Below are 19009 nucleotides of genomic sequence, written 5' to 3' on the forward strand. Positions count from 1 at the left end.
ATATGTTCAGTACCCAGATAGTTGACTGGTTGTCTCTTGGTACTATCCTGGCAAATTTTGGTGATAAATTAGCAAGTGCAATAGCCATAGCCTGAAAAGGTCATTCTGTAGAGACATTTTTACCCTTTGAGAAAAGGATCTGGTCACTCTACCATGAAAGAAACCTATGTAATAATGGTTGTAGTCTTTACTAAAGAAGAATTTAGAATGGATTATAGAGACGGCAGATGATAAGATCAGTTGAGGTTTCAAGAACAGCTTCAGATCACTGTATGTTGTAGTTCATTCACAAACTTTTCATGATTGTCTCTTCTTCTTGGGCAAATAAACAACACAAACACAGGAAGAGCTATTCCCAAATGAAACAGTTGAATTTGAGTGATATAAGACTAGACTGCAATAAATTATGCAGTGAATTTCTCTGTCAGCCTTAATTCAGAACTGAGACATCAGCTCCCAGATTCCTGGATTTGGGGCTGCTATGGGAATACAGATAAGTTCTTTCCTGGAATTATTCTGATCAAAATGAACTTGCCTCACCCAGTTTATAACCCTTGTTGGTGGGCAGGCCACATTCAGTTACTGGTTAATGCAAGGATACAAAGACTTTGCTTCAATTTAGGATAATCCTGAAGGGCTATTCCAGTTCCAGATTTTTCTGTAACACTGACAGAGGCCTCAATTGCTACTGCCTTGACTGTCAAATTATCTTTCTAACTAATAAAGCTTCCTTCACATTCTTACAGTTGTTTTTCCTGATGGAACACACACACACACACACACACACACACACACACACACACATACACAGAAAGAGAGAGAGAGAGATTTCTTAAATTTCTAATAAATTCTACTTTAAATAGTAGATCCAGTGACTTCTGGTATAGATAGGTTTAGATTTCTTCATATGGAGGAGGTAAGTAAATGTCTCCTGTATATTAAAAAACATACCCATGGACATTTTTGAGGAAGATAAATAATACTAACAATAAAAAATATTCTTTTAACATTATTTTTGTTACTATAATCCAGAGATTCAACACCCCTTATCAGAATGTGGAAAGATATTAAATACATTAATTCCCATAGAAACAATGAGAAAGTCCTGAACAGAACAATTTTCTGCAGGACAATAAAAGAAGAGTAGGTACAAGAAAGATTTAAACTGAAACTCTGAGAGGAATGAGCCCTTTATGTTTGAGAAGAGAGCCACAGCAAACAACCCCAAACAGGATAAACACAAAGAAATTAACACATAGACACATTATAGTCGAATCCTGAAAACCAAAGAAAAACAGAGAAATATTAAAATAAGAGGGGAAAAAGATATACATGGAGAGAAATAATGGTTAGAATGACAGCCAATGTCTCATGAAAAACAATGTCATACTTAAAACAATAGAATTATCTTTTGAAAGTACTGAGAAAAACATTTGTCAACCTGGAATTCAAAATTTCTCAAAATTATTTTTCAAAAGGACAGTAAAATATATATGTTTACAGAGAGACAAAGCCTAAGAAAATTCATAGCCATAAGACTTTCACACAATAAATGCTAAAGGGAAGTTTTAGGCAAAATAAAATAATACAAAGAGGAAACTGGAATGAACAGAAAAGAATAAAAAATGACAAAGGGGTGAATACGTGAGAAAATAGAAACTTTTTTAATATTTACTTAATTCTTGGAAAATTATTTACCATTTAAGAATTACGATGTATAGAGAGGTTTGCAACATAGGTAGAAATATGTACTTAACAATAATTACATACAGGATAAATATGAGTTAAATGGAAACACATTATTAAAGGCTTCTTGCATTACATATCATACAATATAATATTTGTTTATGGTAGACTATCTTAGTAAGTTCAGGATTCATAATCTAAGGATCAACTCTGTTTTGAAAAAAAAAAATACAACCAAGTATAGCTAAAAAGCCAGTTGAGGAAATAAAATAAAATATTGAAACATACTTGATTTTATTTGATTCTTAGTTTCAAAATAAGTGAGAAAGCTATAACAAAGAAAAGAAAAAGATGGAGAAAATAAGTAAGACAAAGATAGTCATAAAAATAAATGTTTTGATATAATAGTATGACCCCAATTACAAAATAGCACTTGTCACAATGGATTAAAAATATAGGCCAGGCGTGGTGGCTCACACCTGTAATCCCAACACTTTGGGAGGCCGAAGTGGGCAGATCATGAGGTCAGGAGATCGAGACCATCCTGGCCAACATGTTAAAACCCTGTCCCTACTGAAAATACAAAAATTAGCTGGGCATGGTGGCATGTGTCTGTAATCCCAGTTACTCAGGAGGCTGAGACAGGAGAATTGCTTGAACCAGAGAGCTGGAGGTTGCAATGAGCCGAGATCGTGCCACTGCACTCCAACCCGGTGACAGAGTGAGACTCCATCTAAACAAACAAACAAACAAACAAACAAAATATATATATATATATACACACACACACACACAAGCACACATATTTACATACATGCTGATTATAAAATACACTTCAAATATAAGGATAGGATAAGAGTAAAGGGATATAAAAAGATATATTATGCATATGAATATATATGGTTAGTGTGGCCATACTATTATTAGCAAACATGGACTTTAAAGTAAGACATATTACCAAGGGAAAAAGAGACATTTTGCAATGATGAAAGGTCAATTCATCAAGAAGAAACAGCCATCTTAATGTATTTACATGTAGTAGGAAAGTTTAAGAAGACACAACAAAACAAGTAGCAGGACTAAAATAAAAAAATAAAAAAGTATATTCAGATTTTGAGTTTTTAGCACTCCTCTTTTTTAATGTTACTTGTTTGCATAAGTGGATAAAAATCCATTTAGCTATACACTTTGTATTTATCCGTCTTACCATGTGTAAATTATATTTTATTCATAAAAAAGGGAAAACACCTCGTTGATTCAAGAAAAAAGAAGCAGCAGCAAAGAAACATGAACCTAAAATATCGATTAATCTAGGGTTAAGTGATTTCTTGGTAGCCTCAACTGCTTTTCCTAATCTCTAAATAGACTCTCTTTAATGTGTTTAGTTCAAAACTTTTAGTCCATCCCAGTCTGACCATAGCAATGCCTTGTTGGGAACCAGTGAGTAAAAGCTGTGATCTGATCCTGACCCAGGGTCTCTTCTGGGAATTTCCAGGAAATGTTTCAGGGAAATAATTTGTTTACAGAAGGTGGCAGAGCTGGAGGGATTGGTGTCCCATGAGAGCAAACCTCAGAAGACAGATCAAGGAATCAGTGGTGTGATAAAAGTCTTGGCAAGCAGACATGGGCCACTGAGGCAGAGAAAGCGCTAGAATAAACTTATTTCTGTTTCTCTATGTGATTAAACGGTAAGTAAAATAGGGCCATAACATAATATTGTCTTGTAATATGGCTTTATGTCCTCAAGTGTGTCTGAAATATCAGTGTTCTAAGAACTGAGACTTGGAAGGAACATAAAAGAGGGTGGCTGTAATAGAAACTCCAAAATTTTGACATAGGAGGAACTTAGTGGTAAAAATCAAACAAACAATATGGTTTCAATGGGAAGTGCAGGAAGCTTATCTTGGAGTTATCTTTGCCAGACAAGAGGAGACTTTCACTAAAATTTGGAGAGGTTGTGGAAATTTTAAAAGGCACCTAATCTCCTTTTACTTTTTCCCCAAGATGGGGTCTCACTGTGTCGCTCAGCCTGGAGTACAGTGGTGCAATCATAGCTTCCTCCAGATTAAAACTACTAGGCTCAAGTGACCCTCCTGAGTAGCTAGGACTATAGTCAGTCATGTGCCACCATGCCTGGATAACTATTTTTATTTTTTTGTTGAGATAATGTCTCCCTATATTGCCCAGGCTGATCTCAAATGCCTGACCTCAAGTGATCTTCCCACCTTGTGATACCAAAGGGCTGGAATTACAGGCCTGAGCCACTGTGTCCAGACACTAAATCTTACTATTATCCTTTGACGTTGGCACTGTTCACGTCACTTCACCTATCTATTGTTCATCTCAGAAATCATGAAATTGTTTATTCACAGTTACAGAAAATGCTGGGTAGACTCAGAACTCTTTGTGGGATAGGGATTGGGAAATAGGACAACTCTGACAGCAGAACAAATGATCCGCCCCAGCAAAGAACAGAAAAGCAGACTTCGCAAGGTTGGAAGTCAGTCCATAGGTAACAGGATTCTAGCCACTACACTGGAATCAGAGGTGGGAGCTTTAGTTTTGGAAGAAAGAGCAGGTGAGATGACGTTATGGTTTCAAGTAATTCTAAGAACTTTGGAACAGGGACCAGAGAACAATCGAGTTGATGTATATAAAGAATTGTAATTGTATATAAAGAATTGTAATGATGTGTATAAAGAATTTAAGACATCATCTAAGAAAAGCATCCTTAGATGATGCTGAATTTTAATACTTGTTAGTAGTAAAATCTGAATATTCCTTTACAAAATCAATTTAATTAAAAATATTTGAGTAAACTTTCTACATAAGGTACTGTACTTGGGGAAAATGCATTAGTCCCTTTTTAATTATATATATGGCTAATGGGAGGTTTATTATGTTTTCGACTGATTAGGGGTTTGCCAACTCTACCTCTTATTCTCAAAGCAATTTTGCTATTTTACTACTTCCTGTTCATAAATAATGCTACAGAGCTCTATACATAAATATATATTTTCAAGTATAAACAAGTGCAGTGAACTGATTTGGAAAGTAGAAATATTTGAATATAAAAATAATCTAGCAAAAACTCTAGTCTAGCACATAGTAATAGTTCCCAATATTTTCTCCTCACTCCTCTTTTAAAATTAGCTACCCTCTCTTCTTTCTCCCCTCAGCTTTACAAGGCTCCAGCTGTCTCTCACCTTCTTTACCTCCTGATCTGGCTTAGCAGGTACTGCCCTTTCTGTTTCAGAGTTGGCTCCATAAGCTGAGTTTTGCTACCAACAATCATTATGGGCATTTTTTCCTCTTATTTGATGTATTTTTTTCAGAAATGTGATAGAAATGACCTTTATTGATTAAAATCGCTCTAGAGGAGACTCTACAGGGTGATGAAACTGACATGTAATAAGGGCCAAGGCTTCGGCCTTCCTTAACATTTATATTGCACACTGTATCCTAATTTGTACATATCCTCAATTAGAATGCAATTTCTTTGCATTCTAAACATTTTAACTTAATTAACATGAGATAGGAAGCAAGACATAGTTTAAAAAGCTTAGAATCAAAGAACATCTATTCCAATTGCATGTGTTCATAATAATATCTGTTCTTTGAGAATTTAATCTCTCTATGCTTCAGTTTTCAGATTTGTAAATCAGGAATAATACTACCATGTGAGGATTGAATGAAATAGCAGATATAAAACATCTAGCATAATGTAATAAAAATTAATGCCTATCTCTCTTATTTTTCTATTTTCTCTTTTAACCCACTTACTTTTATGTCTGCTTTCCCTACACCTTAGCATTTGGAGGTAAAACAAAGCACTTAATTAATTAATTTTATAACGACATATGCAAAGGCTAATGAGCAATCTTATTGATTGTATTTCTGTATTTTATTTATTCTGTATATTGCACTAACATTGAAATATTTTTAATATTTTATAAAGAGTATTACTTTATTTTAATTTTTTTTAATTTTGTAGAGACAAGGTCTCCCTATATTTCCCAGGCTAGTCTCAAATCTCTGGACTCAAGGGATCATCCTGCCTCAGCTTCCCAGAACACTGGGATTACAAGTATGAGTCACTGTGCCAAGTCAATAACATTATTTAAACTAATGCTTACCACAAGATCTTTTAATAAGATACATTTTATAAATACGGAATTGATCTCATTATATCAAAAATATATTAATGTTATCTTAATAGAGATTATTTAGTCATTCTCTTTTATCTAAAAGTATTTAATGAAGGTCTACCATGTGGCAGAGGCACACAAAACAATATAGTGATAGAATTGGATTTTCCTTCTTATTATAAACACTTAAATAGATAAGACTGTTTAAAAGAAATGAACCGGAACAAAAGGAAGGAGTATGACTGAGGCAGTGAGGGTGTTCAAAGCAGACCTTTCTGAGGACATGACTTTTGAACAATGACCCAAACATTTGTGGAAAGGGCATTTGAGTTGAGAAGAAAGCAGTATAGTGGTCCTGAGAGGGAAAGATGTTGGAATGTTTGAGGAGCTGCTAAAAGGAGTGTGGTTGTAGTATACTAAAGAGGTTTCTAGTGGTCTTCTCCTATTGAGCCTTATCAGTTATGGTAAGAAGTATAGATTTTAATGTAAACATAAAGGGAAATATTGGAAGAATAAAGGATTATATAATTAAACATTGTTTTATCATTTATGAATTTACTTATTTTTATTTTGATAATTAAACCTCTAAACAGAAGTTTATTTGATCCATAGTGTATTTTATATAAAACATAAAATAATATGTAGTATGTATATTATACTACCTAGACCATTCTTGCATACAGATGGGGGAAAAAGAAGGGCATTAAACATGACTTTGACAATGGCATATAGAATGGAGTTGAGAGGAAAGCCCAGGGTATCAAGAAGAAAGAGAAAGGAAACAAGCAGAACTTCGAAATCTTCCAAAACTAGATGGTTAAATCCAGGCTGGGAAATGATTGATTTTAGCAGAAGAAAACATAAAATGCTATGTGAGTGAAAGGAATTAATCCTAATGTATTAATATAGATGTTAAATTAATATTAATAATGAATCAACATGAGATTCACATTGGAACTGATCTGAACAGTTGAGTAACTAGAAGGCAAATACATCAATGCACTCTGCTCTCTGGTCTATGGGGAAATGACAAAGATCATGCCAAAGCAAGACTCTTATATCCTCAAATCAGAGAACATCCTCGTATAGAAATTATAGATAGCACTTTCTTTGAAAGAGGGAAAGAAGCTTCAGTCACTCACACAGAACAAAAATAATTCTCAAGATCAGTTTAGTCAAATGGAAATCAATTCAGTTTAATAAGATTTAATTAATAATGATTGGATGTGTGCTATTTGCCAGGAACTGTGCTTGGTGCAGAAAATATCAAGATCGGTCTGATACAAACTGGGCTTTTAATGATTCTATTGGCCACTGTGGATGACAGACACATAAATAGCAAGTCACAAGACAATTGAGGTACTGTAACAGAGTTGCAATGCAAATTATAGTAGGGATACATGAACTCTGCTTGGAGTGATTAGAAAGGAAGACTTTAAGGGGCAAGACACTTCTGAGCTGACCTAATTGGAGTTGCTAAAGAATTAATGATACACTGTCCAAAAGAATCTCTGCACACTTTTTCCCTGTGGACTTTAGGGGGGAGAGAGTGGCTAATATCCAGATCATGACAAAACAACTGATTTATCCTTTTTGGAAGGTAGCCTAGGTCTTCTAGAAGAGGATTTGTCCTTAATGACTCACGAGAGTCTCATTCTGGAGGATAAACTAGTTGAAAAGTTTGTGGTTTTGTTCCTAATTGTCAAGAGTTCTTTTACAGTGCCCTAGCCTCTCAATAAAACTTTTTTTTTTAGGCCAAGGAGTAGAGTTGGATATGCTTTATATATCTTGGAGCCTCATTGTCTCTGATGTGCTTAATGTCATAAAGCACATGAAAACTCTCAAATATACATAGTTGATTCAGTTGCCTATGAAAAAGCCCTAGATTTATGGAACAACTATTTATCTTATAATTCCAGGGGGAAAAATGGGCCCAGGCAGTACCAACCCACTTCATCTGTGGCATACTGTGTCTCCAATATTGCTATACTTTAGTTGACTGAGCCTCTCTGTAGTTGTGAAAGTGTGTGTTGAACTTTAGAGAAAGTCCAAGAATCTCTTCTCTCCTCCCATCCTCAAAGATGGAGAGCACCATTATGAATTGGTCATACATAAGGACATCGTATCCACTATCATACAAAAAGGTGGGGTTTTCACTATGCTATAAGAGAGGGTTAATAGTCAATCATACATGGCATTTGTTATGTCCTTACTTTGGACTGCTTCCTTTGAAGAACTTGTGAGTAAAAACAGCTTTAGAAGCTCAGAGCCTGGTGATATGGTGTGGATATTTGTCCCACCCAAATCTCATGTTGAAATAGAATTTCCAACATTGGAGATGGGGGTTGGTGGGAGGTATTTACGTCATGGGGACAGATCTCTTATGGCTTGGTACTGTCCTCTTGAGAGTGAGTGGGATCTCACAAAATCTGATGATTTAAAAGTGTGTGGTACCTCCCCTCCCTCTCTCACTTTTGTTTTTGCCATGTGACATGCCTGTTCCTGCTTCACCTTCTGTCATGAATAAAAGCTCCCTGAGGCCTCCCCAGAGCCCAACCAGATGCCAGTGCCATGCTCTAAGAGCCTGCAGAACCACAATCCAATTAAACCTCTTTTCTTTGTAAGGTGCAGGGGCCTTTGAAAACAGTATGCTGAGAATAGATAGGGCTCAAGGACAGTATCTCCAATTGAACTTTTAATGAACTCCCGTAGGTGCCAAGAAGGCGGGCAGATAAGGAAGAGCATAGAGACAAGGAACTGAGTAGAAGGTTACATCTGGGTAAAGAAAGTTTGTTTTGCATTGTGTTCTTTCTGCTGACGTGGGGTTTATGGAGTATAAATAAAGTGAGGTGGAGGCTCTGAGCGCGGCCGCCATGTTCTCTGTTTGTCTTTGTCTTTTGTGTCTGTTTATTCTCCACCACCCCCAGCACGGACCCCAATAGTAAGGTACCCAGCTTCAGGCATTTCTTATAGCAATGCAAGAACACCTTGCCTATCACACCTTACCTGAACGAATGTTTGCAGCAAATGACTAGAAATTGGAGAAACCATTGATTTTCTTCATTCTTCAAAACTAGTATCTACTTCCTGGAGTTTCCCAGTCTTTTTCCTTTTATTATTATTCTAGTTTCATTCTAGATCAGGGAAGGGGGTCCTACAGTCCATTCTGACTCTATACAATTTGTCATTGAAATGGGGTAATGCAAAGCCTAATAACACAAGAGGAATTTGTTTGAAAGTTGCTGCTGTTTATGTGGGTGTGTTTTCTGAGGATTTAACAAAGATGTATGCAAGTACCCACGTTCCTGGTTCCCCTTGTCAGTTAAGATCTGACTTTATTATAGTCTATTTAGAAGTAATATCTCTCTTTTATTTCTTGAAATAAGGCTTTCACAATTCCTTTTTCTTTATTTCATAGACAAACATACTGAAAGGAAGGAAATGAACACAGGAGATCCATATTGAGTGGCATTTCAGACCTGAGAATAAAGACTTTTCAATGGACTCATCATGCACCTTCCCAATTCTTCTGAAATTGAGATTACCACCTTCTTTCTGTTTGGAATGCCAGGGTTGGAGCATGCTCATGTATGGATCTCTGTCCCCATCTGCCTCATGTATTTGGTAGCCATCCTAGGCAATTGCACAATCCTGTTTGTTATCAGGACTGAGCCCTCACTCCATGCACCCATGTACTATTTCCTTTCCATGTTGGCTGTCTCTGACCTGGGCCTGTCCTCCTCCTCCCTACCCACTATGCTAACGATCTTTGTATTCAATGCCACGGGAATCTCCCCAAATGCTTGCTTTGCTCAAGAATTCTTTATTCATGGATTCACAGATATGGAGTCCTCAGTGCTTCTAGTCATGTCTTTTGACCGCTTTTTGGCCATACGCAACTCTCTGAGGTACAGCTCTATCCTCACCAGTGCCAGAGTTGCCAAAATGGGGCTGGTGTTTCTCATTAAAAGCATGCTCTTAGTACTCCTATTTCCTTTCACTCTTAAAAGGTTGACATACTGTAGGAAAAGCCTACTCTCTCATTCCTATTGTCTCCATCAGGATGTCAGGAAGCTGGCCTGCTCCGACAACACAGTCAACTTCTTCTATGGTTTCTTTCTTGCCCTCTGTGTGATGTCAGAAAGTGTGTTGATTGCTGTGTCTTATGTGTTCATCCTGAAGATGGTCATGGGAATTGGATCCCATAGGCAGCAGCTCAAGGCCCTCAACACCTGTGTCTCCCATATCTGTGCTGTGCTTATCTTCTATGTACCCATCATTGCTTTGGCATCCATGCACTGCTTTGGCAAGCACGAATCCCCAGTGGCCATGATCCTCATTGCTGATGCTTTCTTGCTAGTGCCACCTCTTATGAACCCCATTGTATACTGTGTGAAGACACAGCAAATTCGTGAAAAGGTTTTGGAAAAACTGGGTCTACAACAACAGTGTCAGTAAACATGGTACAAGATCAGCCAGGGTCAGGAGAGAAAATACCTTTCTAAGCAAAGTATTATCAATGATTTACCATTATATTTCTTAATTATTCATATACAGATGGCCTTTCTTGCCCATAGGTTTCACATGTGGAGATAAAAAATATTCAGAAAAAAAGTATGATTGATTGCATCTGTGCTGAACATGTAGACAATTTTTTTGTTATTATTCTGTAAACAATACAGTATAACAACTATTTACATAGTAGTTTTGTTGTATTTGGCATTATAAATATTCTAGAGATACTTTAAGGTATATAGGAGGATGTGTGTAGGTAAGATGCATATACTACACCATTTTATATGAGACTGAACGTCTTCAGATTTTGGCATCCTTGGGGTCCTGGAACCAATTTCCTATGGATAACAAGGGATGACTATAGTCAGTACAGCGTATAACCTCTTTAAGAGCTCTGTGAGTAGGACTGACATGGATGTTGATAAGTATGTATTTGACAGTTCTAGAAAGTTATTGAAATCATGACTCAACACACTGATACAGCATTTTAGTTTCACAGTTTATAGGACAAGGATAAGTATATGTGAAAGCAGGGATTGCACTCCCTTGCAGACAAGGAATACCAAGGCACTGAAGATTAAAGGATATCACCCCAATCCAGTTGCTGGTTTTCTTTCAGGTGACTTTCAGACACATGGTATTTGTTGAGGAGCATTCAGTGAAATTTTGTGTGAATCGTTGATTTCCCATTTAAGTGAAAGAAGTCTATTGTCAGGTTGGTTAGCAATCCTCTCCCTTTGTGCCTTCCTTAACAGTGAAATAGGTAGAACCAGTAATTATTTTACCTTATCATTTTCACAGCCTTGAATTACAGCAATAAACTATTTCATAACATTCCTTAATAAAAAACAATTTTTTTCTATATTATGGCAAGATTCCATAAGCCACAGTTAACTAAAAGAAGGATGATTGTGCTCTTGGTAAGAAATAGGAAAAAATATTTTAAAATACAGTGTTTTTATACTGATATTCTTGATTAGCTGTTCTAAAATATATGTTCTAAAATAATGGTTCTTATGGTTGTTTAGGCATTTGATATTTTAAATTACTATCTAATGTTTCAATTTCACTAAAAGCTTAGAAATAATTTTAAGTTAGCATAAAATAAAGATACAATATTCAATATAGCACAATATGCATGGTTATGGTTTCATATTTTTAAAAGACAATAGCCAACTAAAGTTATTTAGATATCTCAAATTATTTTCTGTAAAATTCATTTCTTGTCTATCTTTTATTTGTGGTTAGTAGTAGACAAAGATATAAAACATAAAATTTAGAATAAGTCAAACCTTAACAATTTTCTGCTATGAATTATTAGAAAACTATTATTAATATATATCAATGTTTTACTACCTAAGTTGAGCCCACAAGTAATTACTATTATTTCTGTTTCAAAGAACTATTTTGAAGAAGGTTCAAGTAGTCTTACATATTTCATATGGCAAAATAATCTTATATATTCTATGTTCCCAGGTGAATTTAGGTGAATCCTTATTGTTTGATAGTTGATCCTGACTAGATTTTCCACAGCTTCATGGGGAAGGGAGGGACAATCTTGCTTATCTCCTCCCAGACTGCATTATTCAAGTCTTTTTCTGTGACTTCAAACATTCTCCATTTATGTCATAATTGTTAGTTGCATGTCGTTTCTCTTAACTTGTATTTTGTTTCCTCAGAGGAATTGCATTAATCAAATTTATTGGCATGTCTCTAGTGCTTGTACAATGTATAAAAAATTGCATCTGACTAGTAGTCTAACACATTTCCCAATGTTTGAAAAACAAACCAAAACAACAACAAAAAGTCTTTAACGACTCAGAATATGTTGATAAATTACAAGCACACCAAACATCTGACATGATAGAAAACCTATTGCCAAAATAAATAGGGAGTAACTATAAATTTCAAGTCAATGAAGCTGTCCTGAAAAACAGTTCATGTTCTGCTCAACCACAAGAAAATGGAAACATATTTTCATGAAATAAACAACAAAGTTTTTAGTTTTTCTCCTAAACTCAGAAATTCAAATCTGTACTTGATGGAAATGACTCAAGTCATAAAATGTCAATAAATATTTCTGGATCAGAAGAGTCAGTAGGCTAAATATTGTCTGTTTCTCTCAATTATCCAGCAGGTTTAATACATTTCTAATTAAGTTTCCAGTAACATTTCTTTTGTAATTAGTAAAATAATTCTAAAAACAGAGATATAAGAGTAAACTGAAGAACATACAGTAAAAATAAGTACATTACAAACTTTAATAAAGCTTAATATAATAGTGAGATTTATTAAACAGCTGTAAAATTGTGCAGTTTACTCAACAAATCAATGAGAACAAAAAAATAGAATAATCACACTGTAATATATATCATATAAGATCTGAAAATGTGACCTATAATCAAGAAATATCAGAACTTTATATAAAATTGATTGAGTAGTCAAATAACACAAGGAGGAAAAATGAAAACCTATACAACATTTCGTATTTGTGTGCATGTGATTTTTATCACCCACAAAAATTAAATTAAGAATTAAGTACAAAGATAATTTTAAAATCTACTGAAATATAAGCAAACAAATCATGTATGGATGGGAAAAATTTTCTGATTAAATAACTGCAATGTAACTACAATGGAAAAGTGAAAAGAAAAAAAGCAACAAAGTCTCTTACAAATAATCCTTACGGTTGTGGTTTTATTCTGGGTTTGCCAACAGGCTGTCTGTCTAAAATAAAGTCTTTTGACCTTAATCCTTGTTTGGGGTCAGATGCTAGAAACTAGATATATCTTGGAATTCTTGCACTTTTGAATAATAGTTGTATTTTTTTTCCCTTTGATGAGGGTAGAACCAAAGATATATTTATTTGGCAGCAATACGAGAACAAACAGCATTACATGTATTTATTGAAAAACAATTAGTTATCTGCATAACATTGGAGGTCAAAATTTAGAAGATAGTGACAATAAAATGTACTTAGTGCTGACCAGGTACTAGGCATTGGGCTATATGTTTACCGGAATTAACAGTATTTACTTTTGCAAGAACCTGGAAAGGTAGATTTTATTACTTCCTCTTCTTCTGTGGGTTAGGAAGTTAAACACTTACGAAGTTTAATGACTTTTGTAAGAATATAGAGCAATAAAGTGTTAGAAACTTAAATCTAAGCCCAGTCTGTATGATTCCAGAGCCCACAGCTTCAGCCACTACAGTTGGCCAACACAAGGAGACCAACAGTTATTTTGCCTCCTTCTAAATTTAATAATTTATATTTCTGGAAATCAATAAAGATAATCAGAGATAGAATCAATATATATTTATAAGAAAATATATCAGGGTTACTGAAGTGTTAAGTAATAGGAAATAGTAGCAAAAACCATCACATACAAAGATGATGACATGTTATTCACCAATGCAACACAGCATCAACAACTAAGTGGTGTTTGCTAAACCCTGTATTGGTTGTTAAAGATTAAGTTAAACATAAGACACAGGCGTACTATCATGGAGTTCAGGTGGTGAAGAAAACAAGTAAATAAGTAATTAAATTAGCAAAATATGGTAATTTTAATCATACACCTAAGGAAGCAAATGTAAAAGAATGGCAACAGGCCTATTTTGATGGATAATGAAAGCAAAGCTTCCTAGAAGTAAAATCTAATACAAAATATAATTTAATAGAGAATAATGAATAATAGCAAGTAAATATTTAAGACATACATTTGCATGTAAACCATTATCTTCGTATGTATGCCCATGTGTTTGTTTATTAAAAAAAGATTAAGTTATATACAGTCATGAGTCACTTAATAAGGGTTTTTTTTTTTTCTGAGAAATGCATCATTGTGTGACTATCACATAGTATATTTACATAAACCTAGAGGGTATAGCCTACTACCTACCTGTGAAATAGCCTATTGCTCCTAGACTACAAAACTGTGCAGCATTTTACTTTACTAAATACTGAGGTAACTGTAACACAATGGTAAGTATTTATGTTTGTTTAAACATAGACAAGGTACAGCAAAAATACTGGTATTATAATCTTACGGAACTGCTGTGGCATATGAGGCCCACTGTTGACTGAAAGGTCATTACAGGGCACATGACTATATTATATAATTTCTCCGTAGGATTGCAAATAATTGTTATTAGATTTTAAATATTTTTTTTCTATTTCTCAATACATTCACACATTTTAATTATATATATGACACTCATAATCAGAAAAACTCCAAATATATAAAATACATTGCTTAAAATAACAAAACACAAATTCATAGCCTATTGACAATTACCATAGGGATGGAGTACATTGATGAAATTTTTTTGGTGTTGAGTGAAAAGGTTGCATTTTTAGTCAGGTATAAAAACTACATTTTTGAGTAATAGAAGATTAACACACATATAGCAGACTATTTTATGACTGTCATAAAACTGGAAGAAAATCACACATTTTCACAATTGTTCATCTAAAAACCTCTGGAATTCAATTATATTGTATACTTTAAAAGAGCCACATATCACTTGAGGTATTACCCTGCATTCAAACATAGCAATATTTCTGAAGTGAAAAGTGTGAAATAAATAAATTATGGTCCAAAAAATATGTTCACACAAGTTCCTGTTAGGTTTTTTAGCCAATAAATATTGAAACCAAACGTAAGAAAGAAAAAAAATTACTGTTTTTCCAGATGTTTCGAAACTTCTCCATTGCGAATAGAAAATTATTGATCTACCAGGGTAAACTTTTAGAAAAGTCTTCAAAAGAAGCAATTGTAAAGCCAGAGACATCTGAAATAACTGACGCAGAAAAGTTTGGATGGTTAGATTAGTGTGTGTTCTTGGATGTCTTCTCTGCCACAAGTCAATTTCAGGGTCAGAGACTCTGCCATAGTATGATACTCTCTGAGGGAAATTGTATGGCATCAGATATCTAGAAACTAGATATATCTTTGGGTTCTTGCACTTTTGAATAATAGTTGTATTTTTTTTGTTTTGATGAGTACAGAACCAAAGAGACATTTATTTGGCAGCAATGTGAGAACAAAAACGTGAAAGGTAAAATACTGAATTGTGGTATAATAGAATACAAAGACTTCCCTCTGAGTGCACAAGGCCAAGAAACATTTTAGCTACAATAAGGGACTTGGAGTTTGAAAAACTGAATTTTATTTATAATTGCATTACTTTATAGGATGGTCATTCACTTGTTTTTCCTCACCTAAAAAATGTGTGAGTCCTGCCACACGCTTTTATGTAATCTCAATTACCTGAATATAATGCATAAAAGGAAACTCATGCAAATAATTTTAATTATAAATGATATGTGATTATTGTTGGTAAAGGGAATTGGAGCCCAAGCAAAGCAAAATCACAAAATTGTCAGTGCTTTTGAGCTGAACAACGTAGCTTGAAAGAAAACTGAGGTCAAGAAACCAGACTGGGGCTGGTGTTCCCTATCTGCCAAGGAATAGGAAGGTGATATAAAGGGAGGAGACAGGTGGCTCAAATCAGAGTACCTGCTTGGTTCACAATGCTAAGACGTGAGTTATCCTAGGTCAGATGAAATTGTCAAAACTGTAGAAAAAAAAATTGAAGAATTATCTTCAGCTCCTTAACAACTCTGCACCTGAGTTTACTTCTTCACAAAACAAATGTTATCAATAAAGGCAATCTAGAAATTCCCTATTAAAAAGCATCAAAGCTACTGTGCAATTCTAGAGTGATGAGTATACCAGAGGGTAGAAGCAGTTAATAGCTAGGTAGACAATTAACAACCCAAGAAACAAGAGCAAATAGAAAAAAGCTGCAGCTCTAAGAGTCAGCAGCGGAGTAACTATGGACTCAGGATTAGAACTATATTAGAATATATAGGCAATGAGAAAATAATGAAAGTCAATGTGTAATTTTATATATTGGATGGATTGGAGGTATACAAAGTACTAACTAAAATTGAAAAGTATCACTTCTACTAAGAGGAAGAGGGATTAAAGAAAGATAGAGGTATAGAGAGTATATTTGTAAGAATACAGCGCTCTCTAGAAGTGACACCAGGAACTGAAACCGATGTGTAAGATTTTCCTAAAGTTTTTAATTATAACTTTCTACATCTGTGTCTTTGTGAGCATATGTAACTTCTCCTTTTACCAGCTCAAGTAACAACATTTATTGCCTCACTGGAACTGTCACCTCAGGGGAAAAAAAATTGTTCAGCTGGATGTGAAAATAAAATTGTAATTTATTTCTGTTCTAAAAACTATTGTTTTAAAGGAGATAATTAAATTGTTCTACTATATTAAAGTGACTTTATTTTGCTTTTATATGCACATGAGTCATGTCATTGTTTAAAATGGTTCAGGGACATATACTCAATTAATTTGGTTTTAAATTATGGTATTAAAAAAATAAAATTCTTTGATAAGCTCAGGGGAAAACTACTGTCTTCTTCCCACTCCTAAAATTCAATTGGAATTGACTCAGCAACCAGAATGCCTATGGATAAGACTGCCCCAAGTCCCTTTCTTTCCTAAGCATAATTCAAGTCCTGACAATTTCCTACCTTCAATCCCATCTTCCTCTAAGACCCCTCACATTAGGACCCCATGAACCCTTGGATTGGAGCAGCTGGAACATAGCCTGGCGGATTGTCTTGGTCTTCAAGCTGTAAATGATAGGGTTCAGCACAGGTGGTAAGAGCAGATAAATATTGGCCAAAGTGCTACAGAGCACCCTTGGGGTAGAGTGGAAGAGGCGGTGTGCCAAAGAGAGGCTGATCATTGGCACATAGAAAACAGTGACCGCACAGATGTGACAGACACAAGTGCTGAGAGCTTTTTGTTGCTTCTTTCGGGCCACAATGCTCAGAACAGTACGGAGGATCAGGACATAGGAGAAAAGAATAAACAATACATCAGTGCCGTTCAGGTATAGCTGAAGAAACAATCCCCAAAAACTGCTGATCCAAGGTTTGGAATAGGTGTATTTGATCACTTCTGGGTGGTAGCAAAATGGATGGGAAAGCTCATGACCCCCATGAAAAGATGCAGTGTTTATGGCTACAACAACGGGAAGTAAGAAAACTACTGGTCTAATGCAGATGACCAGCCCTATCACCAGGATCATCCTGTCCGTGAGGGTAGCAGCATAGTTCAGTGGGTTACAGATAGCCACGAAGCGGTCAAAGGCCATGGTTACCAGCACCGAGGACTCCAGCAAAGAGAAGGCATGCACAAAGAACATTTGAATGAAGCAAGCTTTAAAGCTGATCTCCCGTGCATGAAACCAGAGAACACCAAGCACAGTGGGAAGGGTCGTAATGGTCAGGCATAGATCAACAGCTGCCAGCATGGAGAGGAAATAATACATGGGCTTGTGGAGTCTCCGCTTAGTAATAATGACAAGAAAAATCATACTGTTTCCCAAGAGGGCAATGGTGTAGAGACAGCATACTGGAATGGAGATCCAGACATGAGCACGTTCCAGCCCAGGGAATGCAGTGAGAAGGAAAGTTGAGGAAGACGAAGTGGTGTTATTGAATATTGCCATGGTTGGTTGAAGACACTGAACTATGAGGAAAGAAAAATAATTAAGATTCTTTATATATATATCATACATTTAATTAGTCATTTTACGTACAATTGTAAATTTAAGGTAGTTATTTCTCTTCTGTTTTAAAGACAGGAAATGGACCCAGGAGGGTTAAATAGTATGTCTAGACTAAAATAGTTAAAATACAAATTCAAAACCAAAGTTACTAACTCCAAAGTCTATTATTTTTTACTAAACTTCTGATGATCAGAAAGGCCAGGCTAATGAGACAATTTGGAGAGCTGAATGTTGTAATTTCCTTCTTTTAAAATACAAAAACTTTTAATGTCCTCTTATATTTGTATATGATGTATAGGAGGGATGGAGATGAGAAATAAGCAAAATAGAGAACTATGTTCTCATGACTCATCTAAAGAAGAATGTTTGTGGAGTCCAAGTGTTTTTAAAATTATGTATAAAAGTCTACATATGTTTGTATTGTTTTTGTCTTCATGTGCTGATGAATGCAAGGGGCATTTGGGGGTGCAAAAGTAACTAAGCGATGAGATGCTTATAAAGCAGATGTCAGTTGTCCTCTGTTCTTTGAATGGTATCTCATAAAGGCAAAGAAGAAATGACACTGGATAACGCAAAGGGGGCAAGAGGAGAGGAGACAGTGGCTCAGTTTGCTGCTGGGGAAATTTTCCCTGTGGAATGGAGACAGAAGAAGCAGCAGAGGGCTTTCTCTCTGTGAGGTCATACACTCTGGAGCCAGTGGTAGGTCAAAGTTCAGTTCCTAAGTTTATCAAGGTTTTCTCAACATTGCCAGCTAACCAGAGCAATATGTAAGTGCTTTCTCTCTTCAGGTACAAGTCTCCATCTGACTGGCCAGGAAGAAGGTAGCATCTGCCCATTCATATACAGAAGACCAGGTGAAATTGTTTGAATAACACTCACTCAACTCAATAACGGAGTGACCCAAAGATCACCATCCCTATTTTCTGTCATCCGTAATGTTACAGACCCATCCTCATCATTTACCAACCCCTACCTTCTGTTAATTTGTTAACACTGAATTATATTTCCTCCACAATTCAGAATATACCCTGAAAGTTCCATGACATATTAAG

At 35.3% G+C, this 19009-nt stretch overlaps 3 protein-coding genes across 3 annotated transcripts in view; 1 reads left to right on the forward strand and 2 right to left on the reverse strand.

Moving 5' to 3' along the window:
* The window catches only part of MMP26 (matrix metallopeptidase 26), a 370667-nt gene that overhangs the window by 100016 nt on the left and 251642 nt on the right, over positions 1 to 19009 (reverse strand). The gene's annotated exons all lie outside the window — the stretch shown is intronic.
* Positions 9345 to 10292, forward strand: LOC102126563 (olfactory receptor 51A7-like). Its single transcript, XM_005580245.3, has one exon. The coding sequence runs from the start codon at positions 9345 to 9347 to the stop codon at positions 10290 to 10292; it is 948 nt and encodes a 315-aa protein (XP_005580302.3).
* Positions 16914 to 17897, reverse strand: OR51T1 (olfactory receptor family 51 subfamily T member 1). Its single transcript, XM_015435387.3, has one exon. It carries the CDS (start codon positions 17895 to 17897, stop codon positions 16914 to 16916), a length of 984 nt encoding a protein of 327 aa, XP_015290873.2.

This window comes from Macaca fascicularis, chromosome 14 (genome assembly GCF_037993035.2).
Source record: "Macaca fascicularis isolate 582-1 chromosome 14, T2T-MFA8v1.1".
NCBI lineage: Eukaryota > Metazoa > Chordata > Mammalia > Primates > Cercopithecidae > Macaca > Macaca fascicularis.

What these genes read in the sequence shown, in the direction of transcription:
- LOC102126563 (XM_005580245.3), top strand. Translation starts at nt 9,345, where the DNA reads ATGCACCTTCCCAATTCTTCTGAAATTGAGATTACCACCTTCTTTCTG.
- OR51T1 (XM_015435387.3), bottom strand. Translation starts at nt 17,897, where the DNA reads ATGGCAATATTCAATAACACCACTTCGTCTTCCTCAACTTTCCTTCTC.